The sequence below is a fragment of the Xiphophorus couchianus genome, chromosome 8, assembly GCF_001444195.1.
Source record: "Xiphophorus couchianus chromosome 8, X_couchianus-1.0, whole genome shotgun sequence".
Taxonomy (NCBI): Eukaryota; Metazoa; Chordata; class Actinopteri; order Cyprinodontiformes; family Poeciliidae; genus Xiphophorus; species Xiphophorus couchianus.
Window position 1 is genome coordinate 16,496,079 of NC_040235.1, and position 17,303 is coordinate 16,513,381.

Here is a 17,303-nt window from a genome sequence, read left to right on the forward strand (position 1 = left end):
TGAGACAAAAGATAATCATGGTCTTCTATGCCCCTATGCGAGGGGCGAAGCACTGATGCAATCAGGCACAGGTTAACGCAGAGGGGGGGGGGAATTTATTATAGAAACAAACCTGGCTGGAATACAAAAAAACAACAAGTTTATAGGCCCATAAAAGAGGGCAAAGTAACCAAACTCTACTCAAAGAACTGGCAACTAAACAACACCAGCTCGAACAAACTGACCTTCCAAATCGAGACAGAGAGAAACTTAAATGTCGACTGATCAAAAGGGGTAAACACATAAAAACCCAACCTGAAATTAATGTAAGCCAATCTCATTTCCCTTCACAAGTTTTTGTTTGAGTTTATTTGCAGGTCTCCATGTTGGCTTGCTCCACTCCTTTTCCACCTCTTAGTTCATCAGCCAAGGGACTGGATCAGCTGCCACTAAGGAAACTCGCAAAGAAAAAATTAAGTTTTAAAGTCATAACAGTGTAAAGTAACACTCGCCCACTTATTTTCAAATAATGGGTAATGTGATTATGGAAATAAATAATTTCTAAACCAAAACCAATTCTTTGTTGCTCTGTGAATTAATGACTACACTTAAAGAAAGCAAAATATAAGCATAGTAGAGTGAATAATCCTGTACTTTACCAGTGTGATGTTTGGTAAATATTACTATATTTTGTGTGGCTGACACTGCAGCCATCACAGCCTATTTTTCAATGGGAAGTTTAAACTTTTTCTTTTAAAGTTAGAAAAAGCTTAGTAAATTTGAATTAGACTTAATCTAAATTGTGCCTGTACAGACAGATTGTAAATCTAGAGAATGTGCGAGTTTTGTTTTCACAACTGGAAATACTCCAAAGCTGCAACTGGGAAGAATGCAGAGAATGCAAAGTTTTAATCAAAACATATCCTTTGTTAACAGTGAAATTTAATTGTGATTTAATTTTTTTTTTCACTTAAGATATCTAGTTTCCACTTGAATATCGTGCTAATTTTGGTATAGTTTGTGCCTTTGTCCGCTGTGAGTTTGCAATGAAGTTTTTAATCAGCTTATTCATGTAGCACAAATTCACAACAAGTTATCAGCAAATTACATAAAGTTATTTACTTTCCAGCAATTCCATGCTCAGCATGCTGAGAAAGCGTGTAGCAACAGTGGAACGTAGCAACTTCCTCTTAACAGGAATGAAAACCTCCATCACTGTGACATCACTGTACATTTATGCAGAAATGTACTTCAACATGATGATCATTTTTATCAAGGAAAAACATCATTGTCATAAGAATTAAATATACAACTGATATGTTTGCAAACCCAAAAACTGAAAACATGTTAATTTGACTATTTGATTTTTTTTTTTCTTATGTTGGGTTCATACAGTTCTCAATAAGTGCTGCTTTTACAATTTAAACATTACTAAATGCAATGTGTTATGAGCAATAGAATTGAACTCCTTAATGTTCTTGGTGCCTTGAAGTAGCCTATTTGACCTTAAATCTATATTTATTCTTCTCTGATAGAGAAGTGATAGTGATAGATAGCAGTAGCAATGCTTTCTATTTTCATCACAAATGTAACAAAAATATTGTGACAAAGCTTTAATTCATTGTTGTCTGTATGTTAACGTGGAACTTATTTAACTAATACATCAAAATATCATCAGAAATCCGTGTTTCTTATGGTAAACCTGGAAAATGTCTTCACTAGATACCAGAGTAAGCATCATTTGAGACAGTTTCCTGTCCGCCTCTCTATGCAGGTGCTGTTGCTGATTGATATTGAATTGTCCTACATGAATACAAACCATGAAGACTTCATTGGATTTGCAAAGTGAGTTTATTTTTTATTTTGCTGCGACGTCTTGCCTCAAGTCATGGGATTGTTTACTGGGCTTATTCTAGCTTCTCTTTGTTTTGCAGCGCTCAGCAGAGGATCAATCAAATGAACAAGAAGAAGACGGCTGGAAATCAGGTACCACGATCAGAAATGCCCACTTTTATATCCCCCAATCAATATTCATTGACTGGAAATATTGGTTTCCAAGTAAAAGTTAGACGTTTGAGCTTCATGATAACCATAACATAGGACTGAATTCAATAAAATGTGTTTGATCTGTTGGACGGCAACCAGAGGACTAAATGCAGTTTCCCTTCAGGCTTCCTTCTGTCAGCACTCAGCTCAATGTCTCTTCTCATGTTAAATGTTGCACAGCTAAATAGTATTTTGTTACCATGGGCAACTTTCCGATTCCTCCGCAAAGCAGCAGTCGTCTGTATTTTATATTGGATGGTAATGTGCAACAGTTGTAGGAGCGTCAAACTTTCTTGGCTCTTTGGTGAAAGCCAAAGCTGTCAGCACATGAGAACTTTGATGGGAAATATAAGACGCATAATTGTTTCGGGCTGCACAGTGGAGCAGTTGTCAGCTTTGTTGCCCCACGGCAAGAAGGTTGTGGGTTCAAACCCTGGTCAGGGCACCTTGTATTTTTAAGTGCCTTCTTAAAAATAAATTTTTACATCTGTCCTTTGACGTCAGTGATTTAATTTGCTTGCCAATTTTACTTTTGTCTCACTTAAAAGTTATAAATCATCAAACAACATTTTTTTTTACAGACCCCGTTAACCCTGGGTACACACTAAAGGTAGTTTTCAAGTGATTGGTTTAATTTTTATTGGAGAATAAAACCTCCCCCAAAATATTCTGTCCCAATGTGAAAAGTTGCAACCTCCCAGTAAAATTCTGAATTAGCTGTGAGTAATCTCGGTTGGAAAACCAAGCTTAGTCACATTAACCACACCCAGGTCACTGCCAGATCACTACCAGACTTTTACAATCAAGAAACCATTCAAACAAAACCTGCACGACCAGATGAAGTTCACTTAAAGATCTCAAAGAGAAAAAAAAGCATGACTAAAGTAATTCACAAACAGAGAAGAGGCCATTCCTAAGGCTCCAGAGAGACAAAGTGAGATATATTAATAACAGAAAGGTAAAATATGGCACAGTGGAAAATCTCCCCAGAAGTGAAGCACCAAAATGACTTCAAGACTGCATTGCTGATTCATCCAGAAGGTCACAAAAGAAACAAGAACAGCATCTGAAACACTGCAGACATCTTACTTAAATTAAGGTCACTGTTTAAGGTTCAACAATAAATAGAGCTCCATGACGTAAACCAGTGCTAACCAAAAAAGAACATCAAGCCCCTCTCCATTTGCCAAAAAGCATCTTGATGAACCCAAAAACCTACGTGAAAATATTCTGTGGTCTGAGAGAAAAAAATGGTTTTTGAAAGGTGAACATCTATTTACAACCTTCCAGAAAAGAAATTCACAAAAACAGTCAAACTTGGTGGTATTTTGATGGTCCTGGGTTGAATTTACTGCTAAAAGACCTGGACGACTTGCAGTACTATTCATGAACCTTGAATTCTGCTCTCTGTGTGAAAATCCTGAAGTAAAATATCTGACCAGCGGTTTATAAATCTGAAACTCAAAGGCATTTGGCTAGTGCTGGCTCAAACACAAAGACAGTATGAATGTTTTGGGGTAGTCTAGTCAATGTCTGAACTTAAAGTCAATTGAGATGTGTTGGCATGATATTAAACAAACCCTTGTTCAGAAACGTGAGGAATCAGTGATGAATTACAACAATTCTGAAAATAAAAGTGGATGAAAATATTAATGGCACGTTTCTCATCAAAAACACTTGATAGGAGTTTTTTCTACAGCATCTTATTAGGTTTTTGGTAACAATAACTTTTCCACATTGGGCCACATTGGTTTGTTTATGTTTATCCCCTTTTCTAAATATATTTTATTTATCTTTGTCCAAATAATAAAATTGTTTGTTGACTTAAAACTTGGACAAAGAACAAAGCAAAAGCACTTTATGATTCTTCTAATTGTTTTTTTCTTTGTTTGCTCTTTGTTTTCCCCCTTTGTTGTCCTCTCTGGGGTTTTACTGCAGGATGAAATCATGGTGAGTTTTGAGTTTGCACTTTTGCAGTATGCATGTATGTCTGCAAGTAGCCTTCATTATGTTTGAGCTTGAGGTAAATTATTTCTGTATATGTCTAAGCTTTTTCTCTTTAAAAGCACAGATGACAGCAAACCCTGGATGTTGTGTGGGATATATTAGGGTTTTTTTTGTAATTTAAATGCTTGTAGATGGCAGATGCTTAGCTGCTTCCCTCTCCACCCCTTTTTTTTTTGTCTTTTGTCAAACACACCAGTAGAGGTAGGATACTAAACAGCAAATGTGTCATGCGTGATATTTTACAACAATCTGCTTGCGAAAAACTAATATTGCTTTTGCATCTTTAATATTGATGTGGTGTTACATGTCAAAAAAGAAAAGTTAAATTCTGGAGGGGTTCTCCACATATTCTCACCAGCTGGAGCTTTAACTGGAAAAAAAAGAGCTGATAATAAAAGAAAATAAAAACCCGAAAGAGGATTTCTCTATCCTTTTTCCATTCACACAAAGTTACAAAAGAACAGACAAGTTACAAGGCCTGCAGTGTGAGACACATATGGCGCCCCTGTTGTTTTCAGTTGTCATAACACGCGCCATGATTGGGGTCAGAGGTCAGGGGCACACTGTAAACAAAGCGGTGAACTTCACTTCCTGTTTAGCGCTGGGTGTTCTTTACTGTTTAAGACCCCACAGCTCCTGCTACATTTGCACCTTAACACCGGGGAAGGAAAAGCACAACTCAGGAGTGAGTTTGTAAGGGGAGAAAATGCTCAAAAGTAAATTTTTTGCTTGATTAGTGTGTTGTGCACACTAAAGCATTATGCTAATTGCAGTGAAGATCCCCAATTTTCTGATACACTACACTGCAACTTCCAAAATTATCAGCTGTCTTGAAAAGTCTAATGCCTAAAAATTAAACGTAGCTTTTTGTCCAGTAGAATCATATTTCAAATACATAATGTTGTTTAACAATGAGCTTTGTTTTTTTTAACCGCCCTTATTCTCCAGGAAAACTGGAAGTCTTTTCTCAACATTTTGATATGCAGTTAGATTTTTTTTTTTTAGCAGAAGTCAAGGTTGTCAGTAAACATAATACTACAAATTCTTTTCAGAATGTAGTTTGAACCGCATGTTCATGAGTATTCACATTCTGCAGGTGAAAATGTGAAACATTCAGTTATTGTGGTGAGAGTAAATGTTGAGAAGCGCGTCAGTTCTGGCATGGAGGAACCACATGCCATTTTTTCCATCCCCTAATTAATAAAATTTTGGAAATCAGTTACATTATTGGGCAGCACAAAGTGCAATGGAATCCCACAAAAAGTATGTAACCACAACCAACTCGCTATTGATTGCACCAGCATAAAAAATGAGACGTATCCGTAGCACTAAATTAACAAAAAATATGAAAAAAATTTGATCTTTTGCTAAATAAATTTTATTGACATCTTAAAGAGTGCTATATAGGTTTTGTCTTGCCACATATGGTATGTTGGGGGATTAAATTAAACCACCCCACTGTAATGCATTTAATTGTAGCTGTGAAAAATACTTATAGAAGACACTTAGAAGTTGACTGGGATGTTTTTTTTTCATTCTTTTTAATGTGATATTTTTACTGTATTTATTTTAAGCGAAAAGAAATGTCAAGGAATAGTTCGGCAATAAATCGTTTCTTTGGTTTTTATTTTGTTTTTCTGATCATATTTGTCAGAAACAAGTCTAAGTTTGGTCAAAATAATGTTTTCTGTTTTTTGGCAGAAAACACTGCAAAAACATAAAATCCTTGTGTATAGTTTTATCTAGTTTCTAGTCCAAATATCTGTAAACACTTGAAACAAGCACTTTTTTTGTCAATATTAAGGAGCTATTAAAACAATCTCAATCTCTTGATGGAAAAATTACTTGTTAATTTTGTCATATTTCAAGTGCACTAAGACATTTGCAAAAGAAACTAAACCAAATATACTTGGTAATATTTTGTTTTGGCAGTGATGTCATTGTAATGGAGCAGCAGTAGACAATTTTAAAACAATGTATTTGTTAATTTTCTTACTGAAAAGAAGTTCCAAAAACTGAAATGTTTTCCTAAAATAAAAAAAACAACAAATTTTTATTCCCATTAGGTATTATTTCCCACCATATAATAAGGACTACAGTGAAGTTCCAGTTTGCAGTAATTAATTTGAAATAAGTCAGATTGGAGAAATTGCAAGTATTCGAATGTTGTTCATGAAATTCATAGAAGGTTTAAGAGAAATCTGGAATACTGTCATTTCTTATATTTCAAAGAGAGCTAGGTCACTGTAACATTATGGTAAAGTATTTAGAAAGAGTTTTCTACAGATTCAATATGTAACCTAATGCCTGAAACCTTCTCGCTTTAAAAAGCTACTGTGTCAATCTGTATGGCAAATGCCGTAGGCTGTGCAGCAGTAAAGCCTTTGCACCATAGTGCATGACCAATGAAACAATATTTTCCAGTCATTTAGCATCCTTTCTTCCTCCTCCCCACCTTGCTTGCTGCCCCCCAGCTGCAGTAATGGCAGCTACAACCACTCTGTGTATTTGGCCTTCTCGAAATGCCCCCCTCCCCCTTATGTTGGCAATAGCTTTGTAACATTCTCTCCACATTCTCACTCAGCCGGAGAGAGGAGTAAACGATCGGTACAAGGTAAATAATTCATGCAATTTAAGAAAATAAAACATGGATGTTGTCTGTAATGAGGAGAGAACAAGGTCCAGAGAGTGAGGTAGAAAAGGAAGTGTCTAAAAAACAAAAATCAATGTAGGGGAAAGTTTGTGTGAAAGATGTTTTCTATCTTCCTTAGAAGCACTTTCAGAAATTACGTTTCTGAAATTATTTGTCAGTGAAAAGGTCTATGATTTTAAACACGTTCTTCTGAATTTCTAAACATTTCTGTGTTGAAGTGTGACTCTGGTTATTTTTTTAGGTGATCAGGAAGGGCTGGCTGACCATCAACAACATTGGCATCATGAAGGGAGGAGCCAAAGAGTACTGGTTCGTCCTCACCGCAGAGTCCCTGTCCTGGTACAAAGATGATGAGGCGAGTTCTTTCAAACAATCCCTATAAAAACACACAGACACAGGGAAGATCTCACTGCTACTAAGGCTCTGGGCTTGTCCACTTGAGTTGCCAGTGAAAAATCTATGTTGGTATATAAGGCACAGTGCCCCTCCCACACCTATTACTGCACACTGTTCCGTCAGCTACAAACAAATGTAGCTCTTTGGGCATATACTTGGTTGTGAGAAACACAAACAGCCATGATGTTTAAAACTAAAGCAGAACCACCTTTTACTTATTAATCTTGCAAAATAAAATTACAGTTTGACAGCTAGAAGGGGCATGTAAAGTGGCCCACAGCATGCCTAACTAATCTCTCTAGTTAGATTCCCTTTGTCACTGTTTTCAGAAGAGCAAAAAGCTCAGTAAGCATGTTTCTTTGAAACTTACTGTTGAATGTAACTGGTATTTATTTAGTGTTTTTGCTTCAGTATATGTATAAACCTTTAAATTACCATAAATAAATTAATTGGATAACATTACAAATATTACAGTGATAAATTTTTTCAATATTCTATGTTTTTTCCCCCTTTTAGCAATAGGATTAAATTTTGCTTTCTCACTTTTAGGTTATTATTACACTGGGAAAATCGCATACAGGCCCAGATCTATCTTTATGTTATATAATTATTAAAAACACAGTAAGGGTAAAAAATTAGAATACCATATGACAGCTTATGTATAAAATATTTGGCCATGTAGAAGTTCAATATCACTTTGTCCAACACAAAAATTAAATTAATGTTAAACAATAGAACTGGAAAAAAATAATTTCCATCAAACTTAGTTAAAAATGCAGTTTTCCATGAGGAATTAATAAAAAACTGTGCAATTACTCCCTGATAAAATAACCAAAAATTTAATGAAGTCTTGAAAAAAATATAATCAGCCAATCTACTGTATAGAAAATAGTCTAGAAGTGGGGGGCATTCAAAACCACTTCTGTGTGTGTGTGTTTTAACTTAAACTGATCCAAATTGGCAAATGCAGAACGCCGACATTTTCAGCTGTCCAATAAAAAATGCAATTCATCTCTTTCCCCTTATAACTATCCATCAGGTTTGATGATTGTCTTTAAAAAAGATTTGATCTGCTTTGCTAGATAGCTAGCTGGTGATAGGGGTGTCCAGTGATGCACTGCAGAAGTTCATTACTCTCACCACAGTCTCACCGTCTCCAGGCCTTAGCCACAGCCACTCCACTCACTGATATCAGAGCTGCGTGTGTGTGGGTGTGTATGGGGTGTATGTGAAGACCCCTGCTTCTAGAGTGCAGACCCCCCAACATGTCAGACACTGAAGCTGGCACACACATGTGCATACCAGAGCCCCCTATACCTTTTACACACACACACACACAAACACGCCCGCACGCACTCGCGCACACACTCGCGCACACACCCCGTCACTCTCAAGCTGCTTCTAATAAACATTTCAAAGAGGGGGCACTGGACTGCAGCAGAGGAGAGGGCTGCAGCCAGGAGTGGCTCTTGTTAGCTGAATGAGCTGCAGGAGAAACAAGGACCGCATGGAAGGAGGGAAAGTGTTTCTGGAAAGGCGTTTGCACCGACTGCAGTGGAGGAAAAGAGCTGGTGCTTTAAAATCTTTGGTTTTGTACTTGACATTTCCTGATTTTGTTTTACAACCAGAAACTTTTATGAGTTTGATATTGATTTTGTTTTAGAGACAGAAAGACAGCAGTACATTGTTACGAGATGGTAGGAAAAAAATTGATGTGACATCATTTTGCATTCAGCCTCCCTGAGCCAATACTACGCAGAATCATATTTTATTGCAGCGACAGCTGCATGTCTTTTAGGGATTGTCTGTACAAGAATTGCACAACCAGAGAATATTTTTGCTCATTCGTCTTTGCAATGTAGCTCAATCTCAGTAAGATTACATCAAGAAGACCTCCAAATATCAATTTTAAAGTCTTGCTGCAGATTCTCAATCAGGTTTAGATCTAGACTTTGACTGAACCATTCTAACACATATATCTGCTTTGATCTGACTTCAACAACAGGTTTCTTGTTCCCACTTTTCCGCTGAGGCAAGTGAGGAGAGGCTAAACTGAGCACAAATTCACGCCACACTTTGCAGATATTTATTTGTAAAAATAAAAGTACATTTAAGTGTGTTTTTGTAATGTGGAAAAATTGAAAAATGCTTGGGTGTGAATGCTTTTTTCATTACTCCTTTGTTTCGTCTACTTTCTCCATCCTGTCCTCGCTTCTTCTTTTTACTGTATATTTATTTAAACATGGCCTCCGAGGGTGCATGGAGACTAAAGACCAACACTCAGCATTTGGTGTTGCAGCTCAGCGGTGAACCTGGAGGGCACTGCAAAGCTGTGCATGTTTTCAATCCAAGCTTAACATTTTACATGCTGGCCTCTCGGTCACACTTACACTAAAGGCTGGACTTGTCCTGAGGGTTCATAGTACAAACCTAGCTGGAGACATTGCCAAAATAAACATGGTTGATGAATTTTTTTAATGTTTCACAGAAAAAGAAAATAAAAATGTATCACTTTAAGCAGATTTTTAGCAAGGACATATGTTCTTCACCGCTGTTTCATTGGCTGCATCTCGACTTGGGGAAAACCCTCACTAAGGGAGAAAGAAAACCATATGCACACACACACGCAGACACACACATCACTCTTTGACACTAATAATAACTTTGAACCCAACTCACTGATGCCAGGATGTTTTGGTTAGTGCTCGTACACGCGCATGTGTGCGCTTTTAGGAACCTTCTGGTCTGTATTACCGCAGTGAGTGCCAGTTCCTCGAATCATGACGATCTCTTTGGCTGAAAAGTTTTCCAAAGCAGAAACAGAGCAGAGTAGACTGAACCGAGGCAGATAAAAAAAAATGGTTAATGAGGAAACAATAAGGGCATATAAGCATTTTCCTATTAGATTGTTCACACGATTTGTGGCTGTAGGGTATATTTTCTTTGGGCTAGCCTGGGCTTCCCTTCTCCTGCCGTAAAGCTGCCAGAAGGCCAAAACTCGGATTGGTGGATCCCAGCTGTAAATATCCTTGGGGGTGGGGGAGTAGGGGATTGTTCTTTTATGTGTGTTTGCATGCACTCTCTTTGTGCTGAAACCCATGCATGCTATTAAAAAAAAAACTTGGGCTCACGGTGGCGGGGCTCTAAATGGAAACAGGTTGGTTTGTGGTTCGCATTCTTGCACATGATGCACTGTGATGGGACACCGTGTGAATGTTTCTGCCCTCTTTTGCTTTTGTGCTTTTGAAGATTGTACTGTGTGGGTTTGCTTTATCAAACACAGGCGAGGCTGGAAGGCAAACTTTTGTGGGGCGGGTGTTCGGGGGAGGGGGGAGGGGGGGCTCCCAGAAAGGAGGCGGAAAAAAACCCCATTGGGATAAAAAGCCAGCACTAAGCTTTTTATTTCGCTTATGACATTATTTGCAAGCATTAAAGTCGTAAACTCTAATTTTTTTTTATTTTTTATTACTTTTTTTTAGACTGAACTCTAGAAAGACTTGTAAAAACGTTGACTAGAGAATAACAGAGTGGAGCTTTTTTTCCCCCCCGCTGTTTCTCCCGGGTGGCTTACCGTGTTGCTTCTCCTCACATGGTCATTTGAGGTAACGGAGCCACAAACTGACACAGGGGAAAACAGACGCATAATTGCACATTTCCATCATGGGTGCAGCTTACCGTTGGGGGTTTTACTCTGTGCTTTAGTTATCGTTTCGGGTTAGCATTCTTTTTTCATTTTTTTTCTTTGGGGCTGTAGAAAAATAAACAATATGGTGACATCGTCAGGCAACCCTTACTTAGATCTGTGAGAGTGGGACATTTCTATCAAATCTGGGGAAAGTATTTGAGAAAAAAGCAAAAAAAAAAAAAAAAAATAGCAGAGACAATATCATTGAGAAGAATCTTTATTATAACTATTTTAACTAAAACCAGTTCATAGGAGTTGCGTTCATGGATTTCAGGACTTTTTCAACTTATTAATTAATCCTTGGTGAGCTTTAGGCCTTTCTGATGGCGCCTTGCAAGGCTTGGTCAGATGAATTAAATTGGGTGCTCCATGGGTTCCGTAACTTGGATCCTCCTCAAAGCCAATTGCTCTCTTTTCCAACACCGGGGTTATCCGTGTGTGTTTCCCAGGCCAGCCTAACCAATGTGCAGACTACTGTACAACCACTACTTCCTGAACAGGTAGTCTGAACACTGGGCAGGCGGGCTAGGCAGCTCGGCGATGCTCTGGAGAAGCTTCAGACGGATACTTACTGCAAATCCAGCTGGAGTTTTGTCCCCATTTCTCCGCCTGCAAAGGGGTGAATGAGTCTCATAGGGAGGCAAGAGGAAGAGGAGGAAGAAGGGGTTAAATAGAGGTGATGGCCACTGACGGGCAAATTTAGTGACATTCTCTCCCGTCTCCCGCTGTGAGGAGAAGCATTCCACGTCAGGCTCTCAGGAGGAAAGACAAGCTGCAGAAAGACTGTATAGTATAAACGCATCAGTTCTTCGACACAAAGCAGAATTAATACAGCCGATGTACACACAGCAAAAAAAAGAAAAAAAGTAGATCATTTATATTTGGATATAATTCCTCAAAATTAGAGTTTTTAAACTAAAAAAAACTATTTTTTCTTAGGAGACATTTAGAAAAATAAGTATTTTTCTTATATTTCCTGGTTGGTGAATAATTCACTGTAGGCCCAAATTTGTGAGCCCTTATCCATTCAGCTCCAGGCCAGGATAAAAAAAACAAACAAAAAAACACAGTAAGGGATAAGTAAAAAAAAAAACAAAAACACTTAAACGTTTTCAGACTCTCATTCTCGCTTGGATAAGAATTTTTGTGGTCAGCTGAGATCCCGCTCAGCTTCCTCCTGCAGATCCCACTGAAACACTGGAATAACTGCACTCTTGTCTCCTAGCATGCCGAAACTATTGGAAAAAAAGTCTCTTGAAGATGGAATACCTGCAACATCTTGATCTTCTTCCTCTTCTTTGGGTCTTCATCTTGTTTGTTTTCCCATCTCCTCCGGTTGAGCCACCCTTTGTCAGTCAGCTTCCCTGTCCTCACGTTCAACGCCAGAGTGCTGCCTAAAATGCATCTGTCCAACATGAGAAAAGGGGAGGAAAAAGGAAAAGCGAAGGTTTCTCCTTCGGCGGGGAAGTTGGACCGGCTGGAGGTTCGACGTGGCAGAGGGACTGGCCGCCGAGTTCCTGCTTCCAGAGGCAGAAGGAGAAAAGAAGTGAGGGAGAGAGGAGATATGGAGGAGAAAAGAGGTGGAGCTTCCCGGCCCCCCATTTTTCCCTTTTCCTCCATCGTTCTTTCTGTCTCCCCTCCCGTCTGTAACCCCCTCACCACCTCCTCACCTCTCTCTTTCTCTTTTTTTGATTTTTTTCTTTCTTCGCTGGTTTATGGGGAGAAAGTGGCGGGTCAAAGGTGAACAGGAAGTGAGATGCTTTCATTTGGCGTGCGCGTTGTAAAGTTTGGGAAGGGAGTGCAGGATTTGCGGCAGAAGGGAGGGAACTTTATAGAGTGGGCAGGATGACTCCTCTCTGAGACCTACATATGTGTTTCTTTTTAGTCCCGTGCTTATTGTACATTGAAGCATATATGTGTTTGGTTTTATTTTTGACGTTTGATTGATGGATATGTGTAGAGTCGTGGGGCTGAATGAGAGCGGAGGCTCCGCGGTCTTTGTAGTGAGGGCAGGAATGTCGGCGTTTTCTTGGCAAGCAGGAGGGAGCCTTGTAATAACTCCAGATGTGCAGCCCTGTGGTCTCCATCTCACTCTTGCTCCCTCTGTTTTTACTTCTAAAGCTGATTTCCTCTCCCTGTCCGACTGGAATAAAGAGCCCTTTATGCGGCTCTCCAGCCGGACTGGTGGCGGCGGGAGGGTGGGGTGAGAGGGGTACTGGTTTCAGGGGTTGACATCCTACTAGTAAATCAGAACCAGAGGAAGAGATGCTGAGGAAGAGAGCACCAAAGGTTTGCCTCCTTCACCTTCTTTGTTTCACACACTTTATACTGCAGTCTTACTTCCACCTTGGACTTTCTGAACTTTTCAGAAGGAAAAGAGGAAATAAAAGAGGAATGCAGACAAAATGATTCCCAGCGAGCACTGGTAGCAATAGAGTGGGTGTGAATGACAGAAATCAGGCCTCGCCGAGTTCAGGGTTTGGGGACTGGAAAGAGTGAATTTACTGGGAAGAAGGGAGGAGTTCTGTGGTCGCAGCAGCATTGTTTCCACTGTTTGGATGACCAGGCAAAGCAGATTCCTTCTCAAAGTCTTTGTCAACATCGGCAAGAAGAAGTTTTAAAAATTAATCAGTGGGTTCTGTGAAAACCTCTCAAGCTTTGAATGTCCCATGGAGCCATCATCAGAAAAATGGAAGAACCAAGACATGGCTACAAGCCCAAACTGAGTGGCAGCCATGAGGTCCAGGGCAACTCGCCTTCAACATATCTGGCCCTAACAGGACAGAAATAACAAAAAGTCTCAAGAAGGTCCCCATTTTGGTTTCCTACAAGCCATGTAAGGCATACATGTATACATGTTTTCTACATGTATAAGATGGTGAAATCATGCTGCGCACAGCATCTGTACAGTGAGACATAGTGGTGGCCACATCATGCTGTGGGTATGCTTTTCTTCAGAAGGGACAGAGAAGATGGTCAGAGTTGATGGAAGGATAGATGGAGCTAAATACAGGGCATGAGTCAATTTCTCTAAATAGCATTAGGACTTTAAGAGGACCTGGCACAAAAAATACAATATGGACATGGAAAAAAAAAGCACCTCATGTCTAAGTATGATGGGGGACTTGTGATGATCTGTTTGAATTTCAAAAAGACACAGGGAAACTTGCTACAGTAGCGTCATGAGTTATTTTAAGTACAAAAAATATTTAATTTGAAAATCTGGTAGTTTTATGACAACTGAGAAATCATTCATGTTTTTTTTTCTCAGCAGGAGAACAGTCTAAAACATTTGGAAAAATCAACAGACATGTTTCACAAGAAATAAGCCAAGGACATTTCCTGTGAAATATCCACGGCATAAACATGAGTTTTCCCACATTTTTGTAGGTGTGAAGTCATTCTACCACATTAAGGAAGGAAATAGATATGGAAAAAATGTTTAAAATATTTTGATAGATGATAAGAAATTTAAGCAATTTGATGGAATAATAGTGCTATTTCTATACGGAATGAATTATAGCATTTCACTAAGCACTTGTTGAAGTGTTTAAAGATTAAACAAAAGAGGCAAAATAAGTGATGATTCCAGCAGGAACTGAGGAAAGGAGCTGATTTAGGGAAAATTTAGTGTTAAATGAAAGAAAGAAAAGCAAGAGCGTGGAACAGTTGAATAAAAAACTTCTTGGGGTGAAAAAAGCTTAGTAACTCGATTATTCTGTTGCTGAATGAGATCTCACTCAAATATTTTTGAATCAAATAAATCTTAAGTTGGAGGTTAGAGAAACTTGATTTTCATTAGTGTTATGTGAAGCTTCAACATATAACTTTTCTTTACTTTGCTATTTTTTTTATTCCATTTATTAATTCAAGCTTACATAATATACGAAATTTTACACCTCGTTTCAGTTACTGACTTTTCCATGATTTTGAGAATGACGTACTGTTGGATCCTAACAGTTTGACATAAGTGAGACATTTTTCTGCTCATAAACGAAGTTTTACAACCCTGGATTTGCTGTAAATGCATAAGGTCAAGAAGAAGAAAAATTCCCAATCCCCATTTGAAACTGTCGTTAGCTAAACTACAAATGAAATAAGCCAAATCTATAATCCCACTGTCATTTAATTAAAAAAAAATAACGAAACCCTAAAAGCTCTTGCTCTTTGTGACTTCTTTTGCTCCATCTTTTTATACTTTAACCTTTATTCCGGCACATTAGAAAGGCATGCAAGAACTCTAATAAGAAGCAAGTTAAGCAAAAACCTTTTCAAAAATGGTGCACCATGAAAACCATGTGTGCCTTCAAAGTTTGTTTGCATTTTAGGCTCAGGTTAGCTTACACATGTGGATGTTTTACTTCAGTACGTTCTGACTTTTGTTTATTTCAGATCAAAATTGCACTTTTTCGATTTACACCGCTGCATGCTTTCGTACTTTTCAACCAATTTTGCAAATGTGGTTTTCATGAAGAAACCCTAGGAAATGTAAAAGTCTAAGAAGAAGTAGTTTTTTTCCCTCTTTTTTTCCGTTTTTAAAAAGAAAGGGGGGGAGGGGGAATCTGAGACAAACAGCAAAACATTTTTTTTCAAATCACAGTAAAAGTAAACTATTTAACATAAAAATGTGACATTTAACAAATCTAATTATTTAGGAAAAAACTATTATTTTTCAGTATGCTTAAATAAAAAACACATGTGAGAGGGAAATGATAAAAAGATACCAGAACAGTAAACAAAAGCAAAGTAAAAGAACAAAAAACACATTGTTGCGAAAGTTGGGTTCTTTTTTTCTGCAGTTTTACATTTTATCACTATTGTTTTGTTTTATACTGTGCAACAGACACTTCACATTTGTTCTTGTGTATAAACCAGGAGACTCTCCACATTTGCCATTCATCATTTTGACAGAGTAATACAAATACAGGAACCTCTGATGCTGTGATTACGTGACTTTCTGAAAGGCGACTATAAATATTTCTCAGATTTCATGCCGTCATAGAACAGCGAACGTCTTAGTGTGAGCTTTAGCCATCAGTGAAACCGGTAAGCCAGAAATACTAATTGAACACTTGGTCTTCATCAAACACACATGTGGCGAGCATCGCGATGGCGGAGGTGTTGCCATGGCAGAGGTTTCAGGTTTTTATTTGTTGCTTAGGGTTTTGATGGTCAGATATGAATAATCACACATGTTGATCGGCCCGGAAAAGTCTGGAATTTGATAAAAGTGTTTTACTGAACTGGAAGAGCAAGGAAAAACAAACATATATTTTTCTATTTTCCTTCCTTCCTTCCTTCCTTCCTTCCTTCCTTCCTTCCTTCCTTCCTTCCTTCCTTCCTTCCTTCCTTCCTTCCTTCCTTCCTTCCTTCCTTCCTTCCTTCCTCCCTCCCTCCCTCCCTCCCTTCCTTCCTTCCTTCCTTCCTTCCTTCCTTCCTTCCTTCCTTCCTTCTTTCCTCTGTATGTAAATCCTGTACAGTATCTCCTCCAAATTCATGGAGTGAGTCACTAAACAGGAAGAATGACCTGTTGGGTTCTGCCAGCTGTTGCACATCAGGCTTCCTGTCTTAATGTAGGAGTTTGCTCTTTGTTGCGCTCGGTTTTGCAGGAAGAGTAGAGAAACACGGCGATGAGAGACCGAGACAGTCAGAGCATGCAGCCGAAACTCAATCAATCATGTGTGGGATTTCAATGTTGTTGCTTTCGGGAATCTGGACGCGGCAGCTTGCAGACCAGTGGGGAGGATTCTTGCCGTGTTATCAGGTAACACTTTACTATAATTGATGGACTATTAGAGAGTGTGTGGACACTGGTCCGGTGCCCAAGGTGATTTGTTAGGAGGATTATTGAACAAACCTTGCAGACTGATGAGTCATAAACAGCTGCAAGTTTTTACACTTGAACCTGAAATAGCTCCACTTTAATAGTTTCCCATTGGACTTCTCTCCGCTAAGGTTTTCTGTTCCTGATTTAAATGCTGTAAACATGTGGTCTCACTTTAAATAAAGTCCAAACTGTATAAAGACTAATTAAGTTTTCCTCAGATGTTCCCTCTGCTCTTTCTCACAGGTCTGTTGTCGTTTTTAATTTTTTAGTGTCTAGTCTTTATCACATTTGCAAAGTCTTCTAGTGGTAAAAAATGACTTCTTTTTTTTTTTTTTTTTCCACCAGTTCACCAGCTGAAGCGGGTTCATTATCCTCGCTAACTAACTCTCCTCCTGCATCCACATCATGTCGGAACAACAGAACTACCCTTTGTGTTAAACTTTTTTTTTTTTAAAGACACAACTCAAAGGGGGAATGGCAGAAGAATGGAGGGAAAGAAAAAACGGAGGGAGGTGAGGAGGAGGGTTGTGAAAATTGCCGTTGGCTGCCACCCAGGGCCCGGTCTTTGTGGTAATGAAGGGTTAGAGGCAGCGTTATTGCTCCCAGATGCCGTGCGGCTCCTCCACATCGCTTTGATGAACGGCCCAAGTCACCAGGACTTTTCTATCAAACTCCCATCGACGCGCACGTTACCGCACACACACAAACAC

At 38.8% G+C, this 17,303-nt stretch overlaps 1 protein-coding gene across 9 annotated transcripts in view; it reads left to right on the plus strand.

The window, feature by feature from the left end:
• dnm1a (dynamin 1a) overlaps nt 1-17,303 on the plus strand; it is a 48,016-nt gene that overhangs the window by 20,109 nt on the left and 10,604 nt on the right. For 5 of the 9 annotated variants that reach the window (XM_028025343.1, XM_028025341.1, XM_028025344.1 and 2 more), the window contains exons 12-15: nt 1,754-1,824; nt 1,914-1,965; nt 3,964-3,975; nt 6,927-7,040. In XM_028025343.1, the coding sequence (XP_027881144.1) occupies nt 1,754-1,824; nt 1,914-1,965; nt 3,964-3,975; nt 6,927-7,040 (249 nt within the window). Of the gene's footprint in view, nt 1-1,753; nt 1,825-1,913; nt 1,966-3,963; nt 3,976-6,616; nt 6,647-6,926; nt 7,041-17,303 lie in introns of all 9 variants that reach the window. The other 4 variants (XM_028025338.1, XM_028025337.1, XM_028025336.1 and 1 more) reach the window with 1 other exon arrangement.